At 44.1% G+C, this 26,251-nt stretch overlaps 1 protein-coding gene across 2 annotated transcripts in view; it reads left to right on the top strand.

The window, feature by feature from the left end:
- fndc3bb (fibronectin type III domain containing 3Bb) overlaps positions 1–26,251 on the top strand; it is a 110,344-nt gene that overhangs the window by 22,353 nt on the left and 61,740 nt on the right. Inside the window, exons 1-4 of one of the 2 annotated variants that reach the window (XM_036557977.1) lie at positions 20,465–20,578; positions 20,830–20,906; positions 21,757–21,988; positions 25,429–25,719. In XM_036557977.1, coding sequence (XP_036413870.1) covers positions 20,530–20,578; positions 20,830–20,906; positions 21,757–21,988; positions 25,429–25,719 — 649 coding nt within the window. In that variant the 5' untranslated portion in view covers positions 20,465–20,529. Of the gene's footprint in view, positions 1–20,464; positions 20,579–20,829; positions 20,907–21,756; positions 21,989–25,428; positions 25,720–26,251 lie in introns of those variants that run through there. The other variant, XM_036557976.1, reaches the window with a different exon arrangement.

Raw genomic sequence — 26,251 nt, 5'->3', positions numbered from 1 at the left:
TTGTTTTCTTTTTCTCTTTCTTTTTTTTCTTTCTTTCTTACTTACTTATGTACTTTCTTGCTTTCTTCCTTGCTTTATTTCTTGGTTATTTACTTATAAAGTCAGCAGTTCTGGTCCTGCATCTGAGAAATATAACAAGTTTTTTCCCATATAGTTGTTATTGATGATGATCTTGCAGCCCTGATGTCACACAGCTCATGTAGGCCTTTACGCTCAGTACCACTCAGTCTTGCGTGTGTGTGAGTGTGTGTGAGTGTGTGTGAGTGTGTGTGAGTGTGTGTGTGAGTGTGTGTGAGTGTGTGTGTGTGTGTGTGTATACGTCCAGTCATAAATATGTAAAGACCCTAATAAAGTGCCGCCCGCGGGACCAGCCCCACACAGAGAGATATAAAACGGCGCTTTGCTTTCTGTGTAACTTTTAGCAGTTTTTTCTTTTCTTTCATTTTTCTTTCAGTTTTTATTCACACTTCATGAAGCTGGGAGAACCTTTCTCTCCCTTCAGTCCTCAGTCCTGACTGTCCGTCTTCAGGCAGCACGAATATATTTCCTGCTGATGTGGCAGAGGCCTTCCCCCATCCCTCTCTCCTCTCCTCTCCTCTCCTCTCCTCTCCTCTCCTCTCTTCTCTCTGTGTTCCTGTTCCTCTCTCTTCTCTTCTCTCCTCTCCTCAGTGACCCATTACTACACAGCGTCAGCACCTTGTATCACCCGCTTCACACCTTTAAGCGTCGCGGTGAAAAACAGCCCTTGAATGTCAGGGAAAAAGAAGTCAGACGGAGTGAAAGCGGAGTCAGACACTGAGGATCTGGGGAGCGAGTGAAAGAATGTGGCCATGTGGAGCTGTGCAGCTGTTAACAGATCACGCCTGGCCGCCGCTCTCGCTCTCTCTCTCTCTCTCCAGGTTATCTGTGTGCGGAGAGCCGTTTTTGGACTCCAAAAAGAGCCACAATAGCTTCACATCCAGGCCAGATGTGGCCACAGCCTTGAGGAGAGAGAGGAGCGTGCCGGCCTTTGATGTGCAGGCCGGACGTACACGCTCAGCCTTCTCATGATGGATGGCACAAAGCTGGACTGGGATGAAAAGATTTTAAAGCAGTAGTTCAGCACAGACTCAGATTTACGCAGTTTACCTCTTACCCTGAATGTGGCTGATCAGCGAAGACATGTTTTTGTCCAAAGTTTGTTCCCTTAGTTTTTCACTGGAGCCAAGAGGCTAATGTTGCTAACAAGTAATGGACGCCTATGTACACCAGTTAGCAACGTGCACACTGCACACCTAAATCACCTTCTTACCTCAAACCGCAGCGAATTGTTAAGGAATCTCGAATAGACCTGCCAGCTCTGAGTGAGATCTCTAAAAACAGAAAAGGTACATCGTGTACACACTTTGGGTTCTTTAGTCAAGAATATGGTCCTATATAGAACCATGAACACTCAGAGAACCCTTTGCATGATAAAAGGTTCTTTGCATCGTGAAAAGGCGTTCTTAAGATTGATGAGGAATGTGTTTTAGATGGTTCCATATAGAACCTTTTTGAAAAAAGGTTCCATATAGCACCAAAAAAGGTTCTTCTATTGTAACATGCTTCACAGAGTCCTTTTCAAAAAGATTCTGTATAGAACCATCTACAGCACGTTGTTTATCAATCTGAAGAACCCTTTCGTGGAGCAGAGAACCCTTTAATCATGCAAAGGCTTCTTTGAGTGCGCATGGTTCTATATAGAACCATTTTCTTTACTCAAGAACCCTTGAATAACCATCTTTTTAAGAGTCTAGCTAAAAACAGTAGTAGCAGCTGGGGATGTTCACAGGTACCCAAGTAACTGGTTAACCGTTCAAAGTGCCACTGTTGATGCTGAAGTCACTGTTCGGCTGTTTGTCTCGTTTAATTTCCGAAAGGTGGAGAAAACGTAGAAACAGTTCATTGAAAAGCTGATTTTACGTTTTAATAATACAGTAAATGTGCTGAGTTACTTATATATGTGAGTAAATAAGGTATAACATCACACTTTGTTTCTACAAAGCGCGAGTGCCTCAGCGCGAGTGCCTCAGCGCGAGTGCCTCAGTGCGAGCGTGTTGTCACGACTCTTGGCTCGGTCCAGAAATGGTGAAAATCTGTTTCTCTGACAAACCAACATGTTGACTCATCGTCCACCTGTAAGACAACGCCGAGTCCTCCTCACCCTCCATTGTTTAGCTCTGTTGGCTCACTGACTCATCTGATAAGGCAGCCTCTGTTACTCGCCCAGTTTGTGCAGCACCACTCTCAGGTAAGCGTATAGTCCTACACTAATGGTGGTTTTTCTCCTTCCCTTTTCCGTGCATTGACCTCTACAGAGGCAGCCACCTTGAAGCCTGAACATTGTCTGTATTTTTGTGCATCATACAGCGTCTATAACTATGCTAATTGGTGTGGGTAAGGGAAGAAAGGTGTAAATTCATTTGTTCTAGACTTTTGGCATTTCTAGTATTTAAAACCTTTTAATATAGTTTAAAAGCATTTAATATAATTCTAACTAGTATTTAATGTTGTCATTGTTCTGTGTCCTGCAGCATTCCTCAGTCCCATGGTTTGACAGGATTCACAATTACATGTCCTTTTTGTGTTTGTCATCAGTATTCTCTCACTACAATACCCAGCATGCATTACACAAATACAACTGTTGAGATTCTCCCAACAGCAATAAAGAAAAGCACTGGTGAGAAAAGCACTGGTGAGAAAAGCACTGGTGCAGCTGTCTAATAGTTGACCATTATTATCAGGAGATGGTGAGTTTGATCCCCAGTGATGCCACAGCCATCCGTGGACGGGGGTCCGAGAGCGCAGTTGGCCTCGCTCTCTCTGGGTGGGTCAGACTTGTGAACGTTTTGAGTCGTAAGTATCAAACGTGTGATAATATCGGAGGGTCTCCGATCACTTCAGAGTTCGATCGGAGGGCTAAGGATTCACTCATTTCTCCTCTCACACTAACGGATCATCCGCACAGTCAGTCACTTCTGATTGTGAAAATTTGGCAAACGGCTTAAAATCGGGCAAAAAACAGTGTAGTGTGGGTCCAGCCTGAGTTAGCAGTCTTTAGCTAGGATAAGAAAAGCTGGTGTCATTTTTCAGTTTTACATATTTTGAAAAAGCCTGTTGTCGTTTACGTTGTTTGTAAATTTCATGAAGAATGGACCAAAAGAAACGGCCCAAAATGACTCGGAAAAAAGTCTGGTTCCATTGACTTACATTAAAAGTAAAGTAGGTTTTTTCCTTCTCCTGTAAAGTTACCATTTTTACGAGGTTTTGCTCCGACAACAGCGAAACATTAATTAATAAAAATAACGCCACTAGTTTATGCTAACGTCACGGCAGGCTACTTTTGCTTTGTTTTTGTTTTCTCCATGAATAAACTAGTGAAAAGACAAGGCAGTGTTACTGAAACAGATACTTTTGTCCGTGCTCATAAATAATCAGAGCTCATGAAGTGTCAGGTGGTGTTTTCTGTTACGTTTTTCTTTCATTCGTTTGGCTGTGGCTCTTTAAAGGAGAGGTGGCGATCGCATTAGAAGCGGCGGTTTAGCCGCTCCTCCCAGCTGTAGCGGAGGTAGGATCCAGCCCAGCGCTCCTTTTGCTGCCTGAAGTCGACGCCTCCTCCAGCCCTAAGGGAGGAATGGCAATGAGCAGGAGCTACGGGACTGGATGGTGTTTGCTCTTTCGGCCAGGTTCACTGCAGAAAGCCGAGGAGGAACGTCCGAATCCTGCTCGCTCGCTCTTTTCGTTGCCCCAGTGCTTCTCTCAGGCTCTGTTGGTTTTCTTTCCTCCTTTTTTTTGCTCTCTTGCTCTTTTATGGCGCAGTGTTTTTGGGATTTTTGCGTCCGCTCTGCTCCCTTTCCTGCTGCAGAGGAAAGCCCCTGCGCTGCGCAGATGATCATAGCAGAGCCCTGATTCCATTGCAGTGAGTCACCCAGCTGTGGAACAGTGCATTTTTGTGTGCATCATGGAGGGAGGGCGAGAGCTAGAGAGAGAGAGAGAGAGAGAGAGAGAGAGAGAGAGAGAGAGGGAGAGAGGGAGAGGGGGCTGAGGAAAAGGGCAACGTTGTGTCTCACCCACGTCCTTCTAGAACCGAAAGATTAATCGTTTTTGTATTGAAATCGCAATTTAAAAGCATGCAATTTTCAAATCGCAGGAGCTGCTATTATTATTATTATCATTATTATTAATAATAATATTATCATTATTAATATTATTATTATTATTATTATTATTATAGGCTTATAGTCTGTTATCAACAACACTCTTAAAGATGGTTCTCCAGTAAAGAAAAGGGGGGTCTGTATAGAACCGTGAACAGTCATATAAACATATCAACATTCAACATATCAACGTTCACACTTAGGGATCTTCTATCATTACGATGCCAAGCTTGTAGCAATACAAGAACCCTTTTTGGTGCTTTATAGAACCGTCTACAACAAATTCTCCATGAATCTGAAGAACTGTTGCACCATATAAAGAACCATTCTGTATAGAACCAGAAAGGGAGTGGATCTAAGAACCGTGATCATTGCGGTACTTTATTAGAGTTTTAAATGTACATAAACTCGATTGTGTCTTAAACTCAGCTCATTAAAAGCTTCGCTCCACTCGAGTGACTTTTTCACGTGCTGTATTTTCTTCTTTTGCACTCTCAGTTTCCATTGGCTGTTGCAGGAATCCGTTCAGGTTGTGTCGAAAAAATCAAACGTTTGATGAACTCTGACTGGTCTGAAACGCGATCAGGAGGTCAAAAATCTGCAGACTAGAATAGATTTTGGGCTAGTCTACAGACCTAAAATCGGGGTAAAAGTTGTGTAGTGTAACCCCGGCTTTAGCCAAAAAACGGCCCGTCTGCGTGCGCGTGTCTGCGTGTGCGTGTGTGTGCGTGTGTGTGTGCGTGTGTGTGCATGTGTGTGCATGTGTGTGCATGTGTGTGTGTTGTCCCACTCTTTACCTCAGTCTGCTGGCACACAGGTTCTCTGTGGAGCTTTTGAAGGAGAGCTCTTTCTTTTAGAGAGCGCTGAGGGTTTTTTGCCTGCTGGCACCAAACTTCCTAGAACATTACACAGTGGAACATTCCAGCACTTCTTTTTTTTTTCTTTTCCTCCTTCTCTCTCTCTCTCTCTCTCTCTCTCTCTCTCTCTCTCTCTCTCTCTCTCTGCTTTCTCTTGCTGTGTTTCTCTCTCAATCACTTAGATGCACTCTCCCTGTCTTACTCTCTTTCTCCTCTGTTCTTTTTCATTCTTTCTCTCTCCCTTTGCTCTCTTTCCTTCCTGTCTTTCTCTATCTCTTCCCTTCTTTTGCTTGTTCACTCACTCTCTTTTTTCCTCTCTCTCCCACTTTCCCTCTTGTTCCTTCTTTTTCCTTGCTTCTCGCTCGCTCGCGCTCTCTCTCTCTGTCTTTTGTTCTCATTTCTTCCCTCTTGCCTTCGTTCCCTTTTTTCTTTCTCTTCCTCTTGCATTCTCTTTTCTCTTCGCTCTTTCTTTCTCTCTTTTTCGTACACCTAATCTTTCTCTTTCCCTCTCTCGTTGTCTCTTTTCCTAACTTTCTCTTTTTTCCTCTCATTCCTTCTTTTTATTGCTATTTATTGCTCGCTTTTCTTTCTCTTTTTCTCTTACATTCTTTCTTTTCTTTTTCTTTCTCTCTCTCTTTTTCATACTCCCAGTCTTCCTCTTTCCCTCATATACACACACACACTATTTTTCACTCTCTTTTCTCTTTTTGTCTTTTTTCCCTCTCTCTCTCTCTCTCTCTCTCTACTCGCTCTCTCTCTCTCCGCTCTCTCTCTCTGCTCTGCTCTGCTCTGCTCTGTTGAGTCTCAGTCGTGTGCTGTGCTGTGAGTTCAGCTCCTGATGTGTCTGTGAGGTGCTGGTTTGAGCTCCAGCTCCAGGATAGCGAGAGCGCTCATAAAAAAAACAAACGCGGTGGTTTGACCCCTCCAGTCCGGCCAGCCTGCCGCTCCTCGCCCCGCTCCTCTCTGGCCGGCTGGACTGTGCAGAAAATAACATGAGTGTGCAGTTCACAGGAATGAACTCCGTCACCTCTGCAGGAGGAGAGCTCGTCTGGAGCTGCACGCGGCACCAAAACACTCGGAAAGCCTCGCGTACGGCAGCGTCCACTGCAGCGTCCACTGCACCGCTGCTCTGTGTTTTTGTGGCCGTTATCTATTAAAAACGCCGCCTCAGACCTCATTTGTGTGAAATCACACAGCGGTGCTGGTTTGATTCTCAGTGCAGTAACGTGAGCAGATCTTCAGGGTTTTTGGGGAGTTTTTCTTTTAGACAATGGAGCCATTTATGAACACGACAGAGTAGACTTCACCACTTCACCCAGTGTGTCTCTCTCTCTCTCTCTCTCTCTCTCTCTCACTCTCTCTCTCTCCCCCTCCCTCTCTCTCTCTCTCCCTCTCCCTCTCCCTCTCCCTCTCCCTCTCTCTCTCTCTCTCTCTCTCTCTCTCTCTCTCCCTCTCTCTCTCTCCCTCTCCCTCTCCCTCTCTCTCTCTCTCCCTCTCCCTCTCTCTCTCCCTCTCCCTCTCCCTCTCCCTCTCCCTCTCTCTCTCTCTCTCCCTCTCCCTCTCTCTCTCTCTCTCTCTGAGGGTTGAGCGCTCCTTCAGATCATGTCAGAGCAGAGGAGACTTCATTCTGAGCACAGAGCGTGTCGGAGCAAGTCTCTCTCTCTTTCTCCCCTTCTTTTTTTCTCTTTGCTCTCTCTTGCCCTTTTTCCTCCCTCTCTCGCTTTTATTCTGTCTGACTCTCTCCCTCCCTTCCATATTAATATCCCTTCTTTTTCTTTGTCTTCCTCTATATCTCTCCACCTACCTCCCTTTTCCCTTTTATCTCCCTTTCTTTTTCTTCCTCTTCCTCTTTTTCACTTGCGCTCTATACCTCTTTCCATTCCCCTCCTTTTCCCTTTCTCTCTCTCTCACTTCTCTTCTGCCCTTCTTCACCCCTTTGTCTCTCTCACTTTTCCACACTTTTGCATGTTAATCCTCTCTCTCTCTCTCTCTCTCTCTCTCTCTCTCTCTCTCTCTCTCTCTCTCTCTCTCTCTCTCTCTCTCTCTCTCTGTTTAAGTCAGCAGTGGTATACAGTGCTGGAGCTGCAGTACTCCCTCTCTCCTGCCCCAGCTGTGGTAGAAGTGGGTCAGTCGAGGAGCGCAGCGGAGGGCAGGAGGGTCAGCCGCCTCTCCACCACATTTTTCCACCAGCCGCCTCCAGGGAGTCTCCCTCCACAACAGTCCCTTCACTGGAATGACAGGGCTGCAGTGTACACCAGAGCTGGCTGATATCGCCTGGTAATAATTATCGCGATCATTTTGGACCTGATATCACACAGCGCTGCAGTATGCAAATGACGCTGTGCTTTTTTCCTAATAAGACTAATTATTTAGATGGAAATCATTCAAGCCAAGCCAATTTAATATATTGCAAGTAGAGGTGTAACGATTCTGAAACGGAGACTGAAACCGCAATACAAACATCCAAAGTCTCGCAAACCACTGCTGGTGGTGCTGTTGGGCTCTCATTACGGTAATAATGTAACAAAACTCTTCATTTCACAATTAACACTGTAACACATGTAAACACACAATGATTATTCTATTTAAAGTAGGGCCAGCGGCGTACCATGTTTTAGTGTTCTTCTCCTTAGTGTTCCAAATTGTTGGTGATTTTTTTGAAAACTAGATTTTTTTTTTTTCCCTGTTTTTTTTATTTATTTATTTATTTTATACCCTGCAATATTATGCAAAATATTACATGAAAATCATTGTGTTCTCGGTTTTGATAGTGGTTTTTTTTTTTAAACGTAGCACTATTGGTTCTTTTTTTCTCTGTTACAACTGATTAGATGTCTGAAAAAATAAGTATTGTGACATATCGTTTATCTTAAAAATCTGACGTATTGCAATAGTAGATAGTATCACAATGATATCGCCCACCTCTAATGTGCCTCAGTGAATGTTTTTTGTTTTCTTCTATTTAAATACAACCTAGTAGGTGAAAACACACCCAGTTCATATTCTGTTTGTTGCAGTGTGTAAGGATAATTGCAAACGCGAACAACTGTGGAAGGCGACTGGGTGAGCATTAGGGCTGAACTATTTGGGGAAAATATCTAGTTGCGATATTTCTGACCGATATTGTGATTTAACCTGTGATTATTTTCTGTCAACTGAAGTCCAGGCCTGTCATTTTGGCCAAGAAGACCAGAACGTCCACTTTTTCTGGCTTGAGACTTGAACACTGAACATGCCAGTCTGCCAGTTAGTTGTGGTGGTGATGTCACAGCATATAGGTGTTTGGTTGCTTCTGATTGGTCCAGCTCATCTACAGGCAGTTTACAAGCTCTGATATTAGGTTAATGTTCCCCAGTTAAGACAATATTGAGTGCGTTTACATGCACTTAATAATTCGATAGCTGCAATAAATCAGATTTTGTCAGTAATCTGATCAACATACTTACATGCACTTGAGTAATCAGATAATGGGAAACTCCGGGTCTACATGAGTCAGGCAGTAATCAGATTTCTGCTTTGCAACCAGCCAATAAACTCAGAGAAGATGTTACGTAAATGTAATGTAAAACTCATACCGTGATTTATTAAATTTTTTTATGTATTTATGTATTACTTTAAACGCTGCTTGCTTGTTTCTGGTAACGCCGTCTGGTTTCACTCAAGTGCAGACTGAGAAATCTGAAAGAAATCAGAGTAAGAGTTCACATGCACTGAGAAATCTGATTACTGAGCTAAAATCCAGCTCTCTATCAGATTTCTTAATCAGATTTCTAGACCTTACTCTGATCTAAGAAATCAGTGTGCGGTTTACAAGACCATTTGAATAACCAGATAACTGCAGAAATCTGATTATGATCGGATTATTAGGTGCATGTATATATACTCATTGTTTGCAGTTCGTGCGATTTGAAAACTGCACTCTTTAAAATTGCGATCTCAATATAAAAACGATTCATCTTTCAGCCTCAGTGATCGTCTAATAACTGTGACAGGCCTATTTTAAATAAGCTTATATTGCGTTAAGCCTAAAGCCAAGTAGCAACATCTAATGCAAGCAATGTTTGGAAACATTTTTCCTAAACTTCTGTGCAGATCTGTACAGTGTAAAGCCATAAACACTGTGTACACTGTATGCCATAAAGAAATGGTACCCTTTGTCATGTTTATTCATAACAAAATAGAATATTTTCTTATTGTTTTGGGTGAATACTATTTATTTTTCAGATTTTCGAGTAGCAGAGATGAACTCTGGCGTGTGTTGAGAGGGACAGTGTCCTTGAAAATCCGCTGATCATGGAGCAAGCTAGTAATTCTAAATCAGATATCTCATGGTGTCTGGCCGTGATTGGCCGGGGCTCGCCTTGTTTTCGGTTCAGAACGGAAGCTCTGGGAGGGAAGAGAGCGGGAGGCTTTGGCTCTGTCCGCTCGGGACAGAGGAAGGGGAAACAATGCCCAGACAGCAGCGGCAGTGGCCTGGCACGATAAAACGCTTCAGTGCTTCCATTCCACACAGTCCAGCTTGCCCCTAACAGTACAGTAATAAGGCCTGCGGTCACCCACGCAAAGACCAGGCTGTGAAAGGAGAGTTGCCCAGGGTGGGAGGGTGGAGTGGGGGGGTGAGTAGTGGCGGTGAGTCTTCCCGTCTTCCCGTCTTCCGGTTAGACTGTTTGCACAACTGTCTGAGAACCGGGAGTGCAAGGAGTCAGCTCGACCAGTCTGCTGCGTGTTCCAAAGGCTAATGCCTCAAAGCATGCTGGGAATTCACAGTCAGGTCCAGGAGCGGGGGATATGGGGAGGGATGCTGAAATACAGCTATTTTGTCTTCCCCGAACATTAGACTTAGTTATAAATCGTATAAGAAGCAGAAAAGTGCTTATAACTGGTGCAAGAGCACATTTAGAGGGCAGCGCAATGTTGTTTGTTTGTTTATTTGAGCTCAAGCTCAAGTTCTCTGTCTAGGGCAGGGGTGCACAACTCCGATCCTGGAGGGCCGGTGTCCAGCACAGTTTTGAGGTTTCCCCACTCAAACACACCCATTAAACCTGCCAATTAACAGATGAGTGTAATCAGGTGTGGTTGAGCAGGTAAATCAGCAACCTGTGCTGGACACCGGCTCTCCAGGACCAGAGTTGTGCACCCCTAGAGTAACACTTGAATTTGAAGTCATGCGTTTTGTTTTTTTTTTGTTTGTTTTTTTTTTTGGTGTTTTTTTTGTTTTTCCTTCCCTTTCACTTTCAGTAATCACTCGTCTGCCGCTTTGTGGTCACTCAGTCTAAATTTGTTATTGAGAGCGGAAGGAACTGCCGGTCTCTCGCTGTAGTGATAGCCTTTAGTCTCAATTTAGCCTTCACCATAGCAGCCCGCTAGCCGGGCCTATGCATCCACTAGCCCCGCCTGCGGTGTGCCTCTGTCGGTCAGCTGTATCACTCAGCAGCGGGGTGTCGCGGCCTGTCGTTTCAATCTGTTAAATAGGAGAATAATAACCGTGTAAACCTGTGTCTGATTACATTCCCAATTGGAAAGTTTAAGTACGCAGAGGAGACGAAGTTTATGCTCCGATCTTTAAAAGACGGCAGTGGAACGGACGTCCAGCTTATGTGTCTCAGAACACGACGTCTTCCTCTCGGCCTTCTTTAATAAGGACATGTGAAGGACGTTTTCCTGAGTCTGACATCATTTTAAAGTAATTAAAAACACAAGCACTGCTCACTGCTGCTCATCTCACTCTGACTGGACTCACGTGATGCTGGTTGTCATGGTAACATCTACACTAAGTGTTTCTGTACGCATGCGTGTAATTTTGGGTTGGAGTACTTTTAGTGAGCATACAAACGAAGAGTTTTTCATCCGATTGTTGAGTAGAGTGAGCATAAACACCTCAGTCTTAATCTGTAATCAGAGTGTATTCAATCAGATTGGCAAAAATCTTTGCATGTAAACACAGCCGATGTTGTGATGGCGTACAGAGCCGGTAGCTTCTTGCGAATGTTTCCCAGTGGACAGGCACACGGACGTGTGGATAGCCAGTCCACTGACCAAAATCCTGTACATCTTCGAGGCTGGGACTAATGTAACGTTGGCTAGTTAGGTAGAGGTTATAATAGAATCTTATTAGATTGTATAGTACTGCCATCCCATTTCCTTCCCCTTTGGAAAACTAACAGTAAGGCTCTTTTCCAGGACCCAGAACTAGCCTGAACCGGCCTGAACAAAGCTGGATGGACCCGTGACCGGAAATATTTGATCTAAATGCCGACTTCTTGTTGAGAAAAGTGGACTCACTTCACTGCCCTGTTATAAGCTGCAGTGCTCTCTGACCACATGCCTTTGCTTTCAGTATTTCAACATTTCAATATTTCTTGAGCAAGTATTGGATTGTGTGACCTTTGGATAGCTAGTGACCATTCATCATCGAACTCAACTCAGTCTTCCATTTATTTCTCAGCGAAATGTTCTTTAAATCCTTAAGTGCTCCCTTTTTAACTCTGGCCTTGAGACTTTTCCAACGTTCGCCCAACATATGCATGACTTATTGTCCCCTTTCTGCCTATTAAAGTGTCCATATGTCATCAAGTTTGTACTTTACAAGAAAAACGTAGCTTGTAAAAACAGAGGAGGAGCTTCTGTTTTGTGTCGACCATCGCGTTCGGTGAGAGACGCCGTGCGATTTCTGAAACGGCAGTAAAAGTGTACGTTTTTAGAAGGGTTGGACTGGACACGCTTTGGAGTGCAGCGGTCAGATGCAGTGCGGTTAAGCAGCAGTGCATTATGGATCCAGCGGCCTGGAGAGCAGAGGAACGAAAATAGCCTAGCGGGCTTGTTGTAAAGAAAATGTACTGAAACATAATAGACATGTTTGCTGAAGTGTGTGTGTGTCTTTAAATTAACAGGCAGATTAAAGTCATTTCTTCAAAGCGCAAAACTCCTTTGGCTTCTGCATGTACACGCTAATAAACACCCCCCATACCTACGTGGAAAATGACAGAATGAATGTTTAATCACTCGAGATTCTTTTCTTCAGACGCGTTCAGAGCCTGTAATTACAGCTTTATCTGGTCTTTTTTTCCCTTCTCAGTTCTTTTATTCCATCCCTACATGAGCAGAGCAGGTTTGCTAGGATTTTACAGTGTCCTCATCTGTTTGAGTGCGTTTGAGTGTCTGAATGTGGATGAAGTACCTTATGAAGTAGGACCTTCTTTTAATAGCAGAAAAGCCCTTTTATTAAAGTCCTTTTTTAAATATTTGGAGCTGCGATCTTCCAGCAGTTCATCGTCTTCAGGAGCTCCTCTCTTCTGTGTGAGTGTGTGGCTCTTCCGTCTGTTATACAGTGTTTGAACTTCCTTTGTGTTGCAGTATATCAGGATAATTTCGAGTATCTGAATCTCTGCATCCGTTTATTCTGTCTCTGTGTGTTTTTCTCTCTTTCTCAAATCAAATATACTCACCAAGTGGCCACTTCATTAAGTCCATCTCCTTGTATCTACACTCTTGTCCATTTTATCAGCTCCACTGACCATATAGGAGCACTTTGTAGTTCTACAGTTACAGACTGTAGTCCATCTGTTTCTCTGCATACTTTGTTACCCTGTTCTTCAATGGTCAGGACCTCCATGGACCCCCACAGAGCAGGTATTATTTGGGTGATGGATCATTCTCAGCACTGCAGTAACACTGACATGGTGGTGGTGTGTTAGTGTGTGTTGTGCTGGTCTGAGTGGATCACTCCACTCACTGTCCACTCTATTAGACACTCCTACCTTGTCAGTCCACCTTGTAGATGTAAAGTCAGAGACGGTAGCTCATCTGCTGCTGCACAGTTTGTGTTGGTCACCCTCTAGCCCTTCATCAGTGGTCACAGGACGCTGCCCACAGGACGCTGTTGGCTGGATATTTTTGTTTGGTGGACTATTCTCAGTCCAGCAGTGACACTGAAGTGTTTAAAAACTCCAGCAGCACTGCTGTGTCTGATCCACTCAGACCAGCGCAACACACACTAACACACCACCACCATGTCAGTGTTACTGCAGTGCTGAGAATGATCCACCACCCAAATAGTACCTTCTCTGTGGGGGTCCTCTGGGGGTCCTGACCACAGAAGAACAGGGTAAAAGGGGGCTAACAAAGAATGCAGAGAAACAGATGGACTACAGTCTGTAACTGTAGAACTACAAAGTGCTCCTATATGGTGACCACCCCAAAACTCAGGCCTCAGCATCAGTGAATATGTTTGGGATCACTCAGGTCGTAAGAAGCAGTAAAAGCAACCAACTTCTACGATTGAACTTCAGAGGTGTGGGGAACAAAAACCCTGCTGGGGTTAGCAGGTCTCCCGAAAAGAATGGAAGCCATACTAAAGGTAAAGAGTGGACACATGCAGTACTGAGATAAATCACATTCAGCTGAGGCGTTTTGTTTTTTTTTTCCTGACACTGTAAAATGAATAATGTGCTCTTAATGGCCTTTTTGACTGCAAATTGAATAAACGAAAGGGTGGTCTCAGTCAAATTAACTCTCTCTCTATCTGTCTCTCCCTTTGTGTCCCCCAGTTCAGAGGCCTGGGGAAGATAAATGAAAGCCTGTGTAGTGGTGCTGGAGTCAGAGATGATAGTGGCACTCTTGATCAGTAATGGTGTTTATTAAACACATCGCCTCTCCACAGCTCATATTTTCCTCATCTGAATGACAGAGACTGATAGTGTTTATAGTTAGGACAATGGACCATACAATCGCAAACAGATGAAAGGGGCACACACACACAAACAAACGTGCGTGCGCACACACACTCACGCACACTGCAGGGGAAAATCTGATCCCAACACACTCATACATAATTATATTCTCTGGCACAGTGTCTCTGTGTTTACCCGGTAGAGAGAGAGAGAGAGAGAGAGAGAGAGAGAGAGACATACAGACACACACACACACACACACACACACGTAGATAGATGGTTAGACAGTTAGTTAGTTAGTTAGATAGTTAGGTAGTTAGATGGAAAATAGATAGGTGTGTGTGTGTGTGTGTGTGTGTGTGTGTGTGTGTGTGTGTATTCAGTGGTCAGGACCCCCTACGGACCCTCACAGAGCAGGTACTATTTGGGTGGTGGATCATTCTCAGCACTGCAGTAACACTGACGTGGTGGTGGTGGTGTGTTGTAGTGTGTGTTGTGCTGGTCCGAGTGGATCAGACACAGCAGTGCTGCTGGAGTTTTTAAACACTGTGTCCACTCACTGTCCACTCTATTAGACACTCCTACCTTGTCAGTCCACCTTGTAGATGTAAAGTCAGAGACGGTAGCTCATCTGCTGCTGCACAGTTTGTGTTGGTCACCCTCTAGCCCTTCATCAGTGGTCACAGGACGCTGCCCACAGGACGCTGTTGGCTGGATATTTTTGTTTGGTGGACTATTCTCAGTCCAGCAGTGACACTGAAGTGTTTAAAAACTCCAGCAGCACTGCTGTGTCTGATCCACTCAGACCAGCGCAACATACACTAACACACCACCACCATGTCAGTGTTACTGCAGTGCTGAGAATGATCCACCACCCAAATAGTACCTGCTCTGTGGGGGTCCTCTGGGGGTCCTGACCACTGAAGAACAGGGTAAAAGGAGGCTAACAAAGTATGCAGAGAAACAGATGGACTACAGTCTGTAACTGTAGAACTACAAAGTGCACCTATGTAGTAAGTGGAGCTGATAAAATGGACAATGAGCGTAGAAACAAGGAGGTGGTCAGAATGTTAGGCCTGACCGGTGTACACATACATGCTGTAGAATGAATTTCTTATCAGTGATATCAGTATTGCATGATATATTAAATGCTTTGGATGCTTTGCATCTAAACCGAATCACCAACTGCAGATGTTATTCATCCCCAAACCTGCAGTGGTCCTCCACCATGCTTGCCTGACGGCTGTAGTCATGACTTTCATTGCTTTGTCGGTGCACATACTGAAACAGACAGACATAAATAGAGGTAGGGAGAGAGTGTGAGACAAAAATAGAGACAGCAAGAATAAGAGAGGGACAAAGATATAGAGAGATGAATAGAGAGAAGGACACAAAGAGAGAGGCTGATGGAGATGAATAGAGAGAGAAGAGAAAGAGCGCGAGAGACGGAGAGAGTGAAAGAACCGGTCAAAGTGTTTAAGCACTGGTGACTCTTCCAACTCAAACATTTGCTGTCGTTCTGTCTCTCTGTAGCTCCGTCTCTTTGTCTCTCTGCGCTGCTGCTGTTTTTGTGGGGGGCAAAAGAAAACAAGATGAAGCTGCAGAAATCTGTACCCAGCTACTTCCTGTTGTTCACGTAAGGTTCCCTTTCGGGGGGCGTTCCCCTTCCAGACCAGCTCCACATGTCCCGGATTCGGCTCTTTTACACTCTCTCTCTCTCTCTCTCTCTCTCTCTCTCTCTCTCTCTCTCTCTCTCTCTCTCTCTCTCTCTCTCTCTCTCTCTCTCTCACACTCACACACACACACACACACACGTATTCACATGATCACTCACAGCCTTACACACACAAACCCCAAACACATGTGCTCTGAAATGTAGTTTGAGTTTTCAAACATTTTTTGCAAAACATTGCAGCCCCCTTTCACTGCACCACACTCTAAAGTTCACGTAATACATTCTTTCCAAAAACGTCTCTCCCTCTCGCTCTTGCGCTCTCTCTCTCTCTCTCACTCTCTCTCTCACTCTCTCTCACTCTCTCGCGCTCTCTCTCTCACTCTCTCTCTCGCTCTCTCACTCTCTCGCGCTCTCTCTCTCACTCTCTCTCTCGCTCTCTGCTTGCTTGCTTGCTTGCTTGCCTGCTCTCACTGTCCGTCGTCTCACTGTCTGGCCAAACTACTGCAGCTTTCCCAGCTGAATTAGTGGATCTTTAGAAGGAGCCTCTATTTTCTGGAAAAATCCCATTTGTGTGAATGTATGTGTGTGTGTGTGTGTGTGTGTGTGTGTGTGTGTGTGTGTGTGTGTGTGTGAATTATTTTTTTTTCCTTTCTTTTTGATTGTTTATGTGCCTTCATTCAGATCCTTTAAGGCATGCTGCGTTTGATTTGTGTACCTTCTTTCAGATCCTCTAAAGCATCTTGTGCCCGATTGTCTATATGTGCCTTCGTTCAGATCCTTTAAGGCCTGCTGCGTCTGATTGCGTACCTGCATCTGATTGTCTGTATGTACCTTTAATCAGGTACTTTAAAGGCGTCCTGAGTCTGATTGTCTCTGTATTTTCATTCAGATCCTTTAAGGCATCCTGTATCTGTCTATATGTACCCTTATAGGCTAGATCTTTTAAGACTGTCTGTGTCTGTATCTAGACATACATTTATCCAGATCCTGCAGAAGGCAGTTTGTGGCCTTCTGTAAGTACCTTCATTTAGATCCTTTGAGTTATTCTGTGTCTGATTTGTCTATAAGTACCATCATTCAGATCCTGTAAGACAGTCTGTGTCTGGTTCTCCATATGTACCTATGTTTATATCCTTTAAGGCAGTGGTCACCAGCCCTGCTCCTAGAGATGTACCTTGCTGAAGACTTCACTTTCAACCCTCACTGAACACATCTGATCTGGATCTTCATTCCACCTAATTAGTTGGGTCAGATGAGTTAGGTTTGGACTGAAGCTGAATTCTTCAGAAGGGTAGATCTCCAGGAGCAAGGTTGGTGACTCCTGCTTTAAGGCATCCAATGTCTGATTTCATCTAAATTAAGTCATTCAGATTCTTTAAGGCATTCTGTGTGTGATTGTCTGCATGTGCCTGTCTTCAGATCCTTTAAGGCATTCATTCTGTGTATGATTGCCTAGATGTGCCTGTCTTCAGATCCTTTAAGGCATTCTGTGTGTGATTGTCTATATGTGCCTGTCTTCAGATCCTTCAAGGCATTCTGTGTGTGATTGTCTAGATGTGCCTGTCTTCAGATCCTTTAAGGCATTCATTCTGTGTATGATTGCCTAGATGTGCCTGTCTTCAGATCCTTTAAGGCATTCTGTGTGTGATTGTCTATATGTGCCTGTCTTCAGATCCTTCAAGGCATTCTGTGTGTAATTGTCTATATGTGCCTGTCTTCAGATCCTTTAAGGCATTCTGTATGTGATTGTCTATATGTGTCTGTCTTTAGATCCTTTAAGGCATTCTGTGTGTGATTGTCCATATGTGCCTGTCTTCAGATCCTTTAAGGCATTCTGTGTGTGATTGTCTAGATGTGCCTGTCTTCAGATCCTTTAAGGCATTCATTCTGTGTATGATTGCCTAGATGTGCCTGTCTTCAGATCCTTTAAGGCATTCTGTGTGTAATTGTCTATATGTGCCTGTCTTCAGATCCTTCAAGGCATTCTGTGTGTAATTGTCTATATGTGTCTGTCTTTAGATCCTTTAAGGCATTCTGTGTGTGATTGTCCATATGTGCCTGTCTTCAGATCCTTTAAGGCATTCTGTATGTGATTGTCTAGATGTGCCTGTCTTCAGATCCTTTAAGGCATTCTGTGTGTGATTGTCTATATGTGCCTGTCTTCAGATCCTTTAAGGCATCTTGTGTCTAATGTTACATAGTGATTTTACTGGCTAAAACACACTGCAAAGCTATTCTGGCACCCATTTGCACTGTACTGTATACACCATTTTAAATCCATTAAGACAGCTTATGTCTTTTCTCTTCCGCAAAAAAACAAAACAAAAAGAAAACTGAACAGCATCCTTTTGGCAACTGCCTGTTGCAAGTTTATCTGGCATAGCAGTGAAACACACACACACACACACACACACACACATACACACACACACACACACACACACACACACACACACATACAGAGACAGGCACACACGGAGGCAGTGGTGGTGTGGGAGCGCGAGCTCCTGCAGGGCTGAATGGTTTGTGTGAGGGATCCTCAGGCCCCTCAAGAGGGAAAAGGCACTCGCGCGCTCTCTCTCGCGCTCTCTCTCTCGCGCTCTCTCTCTCTCGCTCGCTCTCTCTCTCCTCTCTCTGCAGCACAAAGAAGGGCTTGTTCTGAGGAGGCCCCTCTGCTCCTGCAGGCTCCCGGGAAGCCTGGTGGGGGAGCAGCACAGAACCCACCTCCACCTCCCTCCATCTACCTCTCTCTAACGTCGCGTTCTCTTCTTTCTTTGATTGCTCATTTATGCTGCCCACCATCTCAGTTCAGCTGTATACAGGTTGTATTCAGTGAACTTCAATGAAAAATGAAATTATAAAGCTGACATTTAGAGGTTAAAGAAGTCTTGGGTTTCAGTTCCAAAAGTTTCCGCAGTTGAATTCCATTCGATAAGCCTTGCTGGCACGACCAGGTTTAGTTACAGTATTGCCAAAGCATCACTGAAACAACAAGAACCAACAATAGAGATCCAAGATGTCTATTCCAGAATGATTGATTTCACAATTCAGTTAGCTGCACTGGAGAGACCATCCTTGGCCAAACATGCTTGAAATCATAAGAATTACGTTTCTGAGTTTAGTTATAAAAGGATTTGGCTGGGAATGATCAAAGAAAGGAGGAATAGCAGTTCAGAGCAGTGAAAATGGAGTGAGAACAGAAAAACTGTTCATTTTTGTCTAAATATTTTTATCTCTCTAACTTTTTTCTGTCTGCATTTCTGCATATCTCGATCTCTGAGGTTCTCACTATCTCCCCCTCCGTCTCTCTTTGCTCATTCTCCTCCACCCCCTCCCCCCGCACCTCCTGTTGAGTTGGTAGGAATGTTGCTGTTTGCCCAGTGTCTGGGTGGCGAGCTGTTGAGTGCCTCCCTCTCTCTCTCTCTCTCTCTCTCTCTCCCTTTCTTTCTCTCTCTCTCTCCCTCTGTGTGAATGGCCTCTCTTCATGCTGGAGAGCCTAAGACACCCTTGCTTTCTGCCCCACCGTCTCTCTCTCCTAGGCTCAGGAAGGTGTGGGAGGGGGGGCGGGGGGCAGGGCCTGGGGGCTTCTCTCTGGCATACCTGTGCACAGGCCCTTTCCAAACACAGAGAACAATCTGAATGGATTTTGTTGTGCGGGGTTATTTTAAGCCGCCACTCCAGCACAGTGGCGTCCCTATGAAGCCAAACCACACGTATCTCTGTGTACATACAGCCCTCCTCCGCCTGGAAGAAGGCTCCAAACACACAAACAGGGGCCTTATTGAGAGGCTAGGGCCGCCCCGGGTCCTCCGGGGGCCAACGGCCAGGGCGGTAGAGATGAAACTGTAAAGTCCATCATAGCAGAGCAGTGATTTACAGGCGCGGAGTGATCCGGAGGCCGTCACGCTGCGCCTCCTCACGGCCCTACAGGGGAGGAGGGGGCCAGAAATGTCTTAAACAGCTGGCAGGCTACCGAAGCCCCACGGAAAAGGAAGCAACGGTCACGGAAAAAATGCAGCCGGAGCTGCTGTGAGTTACTGATGTTGTTTTGTGGGGAGTGGTTGGTTAGTTGAAGTGAAATATTAATATTTGTTTTATTAATATTTTTGGGATATTTTTTGAAGATTATCTGTATTGTTTTCCGCTCTTGTGTGTTTAAACCCGCATTTACAAACTTTAACATACTTGAAATGTACACTGAGCAGCTACATTACCTTTCGAAATACAGATTTCAGATTGAGACTTGGTATCAGTACAGTCTCAGTTTGAAACTATCACTGGGGCAGTGCCCCTCTTGTCACTGGGGTGGTCCCCTCAAGGGTACATCTCAGTACCTTTAGTCAGGGAACATAACTGAACCATAATCCATTGAAATTTTCTAAGCTGTACTGACTCCACACACCCCGTCTCGTCTCCAGGCTCTTTATTTTACTGTTCTGTCTTAAAACATTAGATTATGAAAATGTACAAATACAAACTTTTCACCTGGAAAAACTTATTTAAGGTTACAATCAGACCTTAAAACCACTGTTGTACCTTTGAGGATACATTTACTTTGTTTGTACCTTGATGAAAAACGACAAAATGTACCTGCGCAGCACCTTTATTTCCAACAGTGTAGAGAAGATGTCTGAGAATGATATCAGTAGACGCTGAGCATTTAAACAAGGGGGACAAAAACTTGTTTGGGACGTCCCAATGGAAGCTCCAAGGAAAATTGAGAAGGTGGAAAAAAAAGAAGACTTCTGTGAATTATTGGTGTTGCCTTTTAGGGGGACGGCGTAGGCCGGGCTTATTTTCTGACCGCAAACGGAGGTCAAAAGGGGGGAATGCGGGGTCCGCTCGGGCCGCGTCCCGGGGGAGGCGTGACAGAGAGGACTGTGTGTGCTGTGTAAACGCCAGCAGCGGCCATCTCTTCCCCCTGCCGCTCCCGTCGGACCCCGCGGCTCTGTTTCGGCTCCAGGACGCAGAATGAGAAGCCATAAACAATGACTCAATCTGTTTGTTTAACCCAGTGTCACAGTATCCGATACGACCCTGCTGAATGGGCTCAGCTGGATGGGAACAGATATACCTGAGAGGCAGCTAGGAGAGAGAGAGGGAGGGGGAGAGAGAGATCTCCTGATCTCTTTAAATGATGAGAGGTTCTGCTGATGATGAATGGAGGCCTGTCTGTGGCAGACCACTGCTGTGCTGCATCAGGTATTGCGGTTAGCTGAGGCTATTCGGAGCCTAATTTTATCTCTTAAGCATATGGCAGCTCGGTTAAACGATATGAGGGATGACTGCTTTGTTTTTGCTCTCTCTCTCTCTCAGCATGGGTGAATTTGCTTTACTGTTTTTGCCCTTTGTGTTGCACCTCGAGGGGAGGGGCTTTCCAGACGGTGTCGTGTTACTGTTGCTGTTTTCCCTTCCTGCCTGTTTGATTGACATTTTTCCTTTTCTTCTCTCAGGGCCCGCAGAAGTTCCCATGATGTCACCGAACGGCTCCATCCCACCCATTCACGTGCCCCCAGGCTACATCTCCCAGGTAACACGGGCAAAATTAACTGGAGCAGTCAGTTCGGGTGGTCTACTGTGACTCCCACAATAGGATGTGGTTTCACCCTGGCAGGCAAATAGAACAGCAGCCCTGACGGTTTGTGTCCGTCAAACACACAAGCCCTTCACTCTCTCACGAATACACGCCCTAAACAGCGCTGTAAAGTTCTGAATCGGGCTACGTCAGGCTGTAGTTAGGTAAAGGTCAGCTATGCTGGCATTTCAGCTGAAAGGTCAGAAAAGGCGAAAGAACGGAGTGAGAGATGTGGACGTAATGAATTAAACCCCCTGTCCTTCCCACAGCAGGCTTGCGTAAGGCATCAAAGCTCACTCATGTGATTATAATCAATATGGAGCTCCGGCTAACGTTAAAAAATAAACCCTCAAACAAAGCTGCCTGCCCCGGGGAGCTCAGCGGGGTCCCTCTGGTCAGGAGCTAACAGGTCATGGCTAAACGTTGATGCCAAAAGTCTCACCTTTTAACCCATCATGATCCTTATGTCAGCACAGTTCATGCTGTTTTCCTAAGTCTCATGTGAACCCAGCCTCAAACGCTGGCCCTCGTTAACATCCATCGGAATCCATTTGGTCACAGTGCTGTTAGCGTGCCCTCGTTTTGTTTTCATTCTGGATTAGCGTTGGAGGTGGCACTGGATGGTTGTGGTTGACCCCAGAGATGCTGGTATGCTGAATCTGGAGGCTCTTTCTGCTGTTTGATGGTTGGGCCACTAATGGCTGTCGTCAGAGACGCTGGGCCCAAGGGCAAAGTTTGGTGTTTTACACAATATGCGTTTCAAACCCAACCACATTAATTTTGTTTTGTGTTTGTGTGTATTCAGGTTCTGGAGGACAACACAGGAGTTCGGCGAGTTGTGGTCACCCCCCACTCTGAATGTTACCCCCCCAGTTACTCCCCTGCCTTATCCCCCACCCACCACCTGCCCCCACCATACATGACGCACCCCCACTTTATCCCTGCCTCGCACACGGCCTACTACCCCCCTGCCAGCCCTGGAGACGTGCCCCCACATCAGTACTACCAGCACCGTTTGCCTCCCATCTACCCAGAGGGTAAGCCTGCTCAGCCCTGCTCCTCTTCAAACCACTTGCAATTAATTTCCATTAAAAGTTAGTTTTTTCACTCTCCTGCAAAGTTACCTTTTGGGAGATGCGAGGTTTTGCCTGGACAATGATGATGTATCGGTAACACTTTACTTGAAGGGTGTCTACATAATACATTCATAACATCTTGAATAAATACTTCGTAACACGTTCATGAATGTTGAAATCAAGCATATGTGTTTTACATGATATTAATATGGACTACTATGTTATTTTATTGAGATACTTTGTTCAGAATAAAAGTTCTTATTTTTATTTTGAAAAAGTATATAATTTTTAGTAAAATGCCTCATTTCTGGAGAGCCAAAGTAAAAATGACCTCACTTTATCCCTTCATTAAGGCTGTGTTTTTGCTCAGATCCGATCTCTCTGACATGATGGTTCACACTCGTTTAGGTAAGTGACTCAAATCAGTCATTACTGTGATGAACCGGCGTCCTGAAATGACCCGCATGAGCACATCCTACTCAGTAATGCCACGTGAATGAATCACGTTCATCATCAGCAAACAGACTAACGAGCAGAACGAGCTTCGCTGAGAAGATAATTAACTCTGATCAGCTCTCAGCTTCATTATTAGAGCGAGACGAAGGAGAAAAAGGTGAGATGAGCTGCTTTTCCACCGTTTACAGGCTTTAACTTCTGTTCGGCGCTGCTGCCATGGTAACGCTGAATGATGGCGCACGCGCAGTGGAAAAAAGCGCATGAATTCTGATCTGAGCGTCACATTAAGGTCGCATGGTCACGAATCGGATACGTATCCGATCTAGGACCACATGTGAAAGTGGCTCAGGTCAGATTTGAAAAGATCAGATTTGTGTGTCCACACAGCCCTGAAAACATCAGATCTGAGTCACATTAGGGCAAAAAATCGGATTTGTACCACTTCAACCTGGTAATGTGAACGTGTCCTAAGTACACTGAGGCACATTTCACTTTTGACTTGTTTTTTCTCAAGCATTTGTTGCTTTGCTCATCACTTTACTATATAGACAGTAAATTACTCATGAAAATGCTAGGAGCAATCCTTTGACTGAATCTTAGTGTGGTGGTGGGACTCATGAAGGAATTTTACAGGGATGTAATAAACACCCATTCCCTGTAGATGCTGGACAGCCACATGAATGTAAGTTGACTACTTCGGATTGCAATTTTAAAAATCCACATAACGTGCATTTCAGTCTGGTTAACTTCCACCACTTTAAAGGCAAAACAGAATTTCAGTCTTTCGGATAACTGGGAAAATAAAATGGGAAAACGTGCACGATTATACTTGTGCCTTCTCCAGTAAAGAAGAACATCACTATCACTATCACTATCAGTGCTAGCCTTTAACCCCAAGAGGGGTCAAATTAGGATAACAGTATATGCAGTATATAGACTATTGAATTAACCCGTCGGCACAATAAAATTTTAAACAAGAAAGAGTAAAAAGGAGAAAGAATAATAAAGTGCAAATACAAATCCTTAAGAAGAAACAGATTAAAAAGAAGTTGAGAGTGTAGGCAAAATGTGGCTAAGTGTCTAAGTGTCAAAGCACTTAATGACCAAAGGGGTAAAACAAGGTCATTTTTATTTTGGCTGTCCAGAAATGAGGCGTTTCCTTGAAAACAACATTGTTTTTCAAAAGAAAAAAAAATGAGGACTTTTATTTTGAAAAATGTCTCCCAGTAAAAATGACATAGTAGTCCATATTGATATCATATAAAACATGAATGTTTTGTGAATGTTGATTTGAAACATTCATGAACATGTTGTGAAGTGTTTATGTAAGATGTTATGAATGTGTTATGTAGACACTCCTCAGGTAAAGTGTTACCGATATATCTCCCTGTAATCAGTCTGCCAGCAGGTGTGGTGTCCAAAGTTTGCTTATTTAGTCATGTAACGAAGGTACATTGCATAGCTGAATACTGTAGAAGCTGCAGTCTTGAAGAGTAAGTTTTGTTTCGTGTGTGTTTGCAGTTAGCACAGTGCTAATTTGTGTAGCATAAGCTTCAATGTTTTGTTATCTACTTGTAGCAAACTTCATACACCAAACATGTTGTACTTGGTTGGATACGGTATTTTAAAGTGGTATTCCACTGATTTTTCAAACTTTCTGCATAATTACAAGGTTGAAATGTACACAGTCATTCAGAATGATTTGAGAAGCTTACTGACTCACAGAATAACTCACAGTGGTGGTGACAGGAACCAGACATCTGAGGAGTTTAATGCCTCTAAAAGCTCCCTCACAGAAAGCTATTACTTAAAATAGGCACAAATATGCAGCCTGGAGCCTTAGACTTGGTTTTATACTAGTTTTGAGAACATTTTGGTCTAAAATGTTGCTTAGAGATGCACATGCAGGACATTGTAAACAGAGTAGTCCCCAAAGACGGCTTCTTTTTCCAGATGTGCTGCTATTGTACCATCAACATTATATATAAAACGTGTAGGTTGGATAGTAAATGTCTAGTTTTAAGATACAACTTGAGTCCAACGAAATTGGGCAGCAATCCTAATGGTTCCTTAACAAACAAAGATTAAACTAGAAATAAAACAGATGTAAGCTAAGATAAAATGCAAGGAAAGACTGCACACACAGAGACTATAAAAGAATATAAATTCTTTATAAATATGTATTTATAAATATATATTTATGTATAAATATTAAAAAAGTAAAATGGAAACGGGTGAATATTAAAGAATTTAGCAGCTGTGGTATTGCATGTGAGGGTATTGCATGTATGTGGATGGTAGTGTTTCTATTTATAAATAGTGCAGTTTAATAAATAAATATAAAAGTGCCAATGAATGTGAACATCTTTTAATATCCCCTGAATATGTTTTCGATAGGTGTAGACACTCTATTCCTGAGATCTTAGTGCCTGAATGTCAGTGTACAGTGTCAGCATTGGGCACTGTTCAGTTCTCTTATTGCACTGGGATAGAAGCTGTTAAGTCGGTTTGTCCATGATGTGATGGACCTGTAGCGTCTCCCTGAGGGTAACAGGTCGAACAGATGATGTCCAGGATGGGGTGGGTCTGAGGCAGCTGGTCCTGAAGACCTCCTCTAAGGAGGGCAGCAAATAGCCGATGATCTTCTGGGCTGTGCTGATGACTCTCTGAAGGGCTCTTCTGTCCAAGTTGTAGACATCTCAACATTTGGGTCCTACTAATGTAAAGAAATTAGACACTGCATTTCTCTACAGTGAATCATTTCACATCACAGCGCTCTGGATAACTTTGTGTTCCTTTCAATGATTGTATTACGCTCAAATTTTGAAAAAATTCAGTGGAATTCCCCTTTAAGTCGTATTAGTACATGTAACCAGCAGCAGTCATCCATGCTTATCTTAGGAAAAGTGTCCTTATGAAAGCCTGTCTGTCTGTCTGTCTTCCAGAGATCATCCCCCTGTATAACATGTCGACGTTCCTGGGCCGGGAGGAGTATTGCAAACCTCAGCCTAAGAAGCCGAAGGAGCGTCCAGCCGAGCGGCAGAGCCTGTCCCGGGTCAGCACACCACCGTCGTCCAGCTACAAGAGCGGCCCAGCCTGCAGCGCCACTCCAAACGGCTATGGCAAGAACCACAGCAGCTCCGCAGCCACAGGGGGAGGCGGAGGAAGCCCTGGGAACAAAAGAGCAGAGAGGAGGGCCAGAGGAAGCCCCAAACAGACAGAGAGTGACCAGCAAGGTGAGTAACACACAGGATAGGAGATAGTTAGGATAGTTCCTTAGTCAGCAGAATGAGATCCGAGGTGGCTTCTATGAATAAAGCAGTCACATGTTGAAATAGCAGGCAGCAGAGATCTCAGAGCTAAAGTGGTTGGTTGAAATGTAGCCTGTATTTTCTTTGTAGCCGTCATGCTGTCTGTTGGTATGGCATTAAACAAAGTTAATATTTTAATAATATTTTAACCCTCTATGGCATAAATTGTTATTTAAAATTGCTTAAATAATGGAAATATTTGGGAAAAAAAAAAATTAAGGTGGGGTATTTGGTAAATTATTGCCATATGGCAGCAATGCGCAATCGTACCATAGCACCATTAAATCTAAAAAAAAAAAAAAAAGAAAATTTCTTTAAAAACATGCTTTTATTGAACAAGACCAAACAAATCCAACTTATACTTGGTGAAACATTCAACCCAATGTTCACAAATGTTGTAAATTAATACGTTTTCAATTGGTATTTGCAGTATATGGTAATAACGTCATAATAAGAA

This window comes from Colossoma macropomum, unplaced genomic scaffold (genome assembly GCF_904425465.1).
Source record: "Colossoma macropomum unplaced genomic scaffold, Colossoma_macropomum, whole genome shotgun sequence".
Classification (NCBI taxonomy): Eukaryota; Metazoa; Chordata; class Actinopteri; order Characiformes; family Serrasalmidae; genus Colossoma; species Colossoma macropomum.
This window is presented reverse-complemented; position numbering and strand designations above follow the sequence as displayed.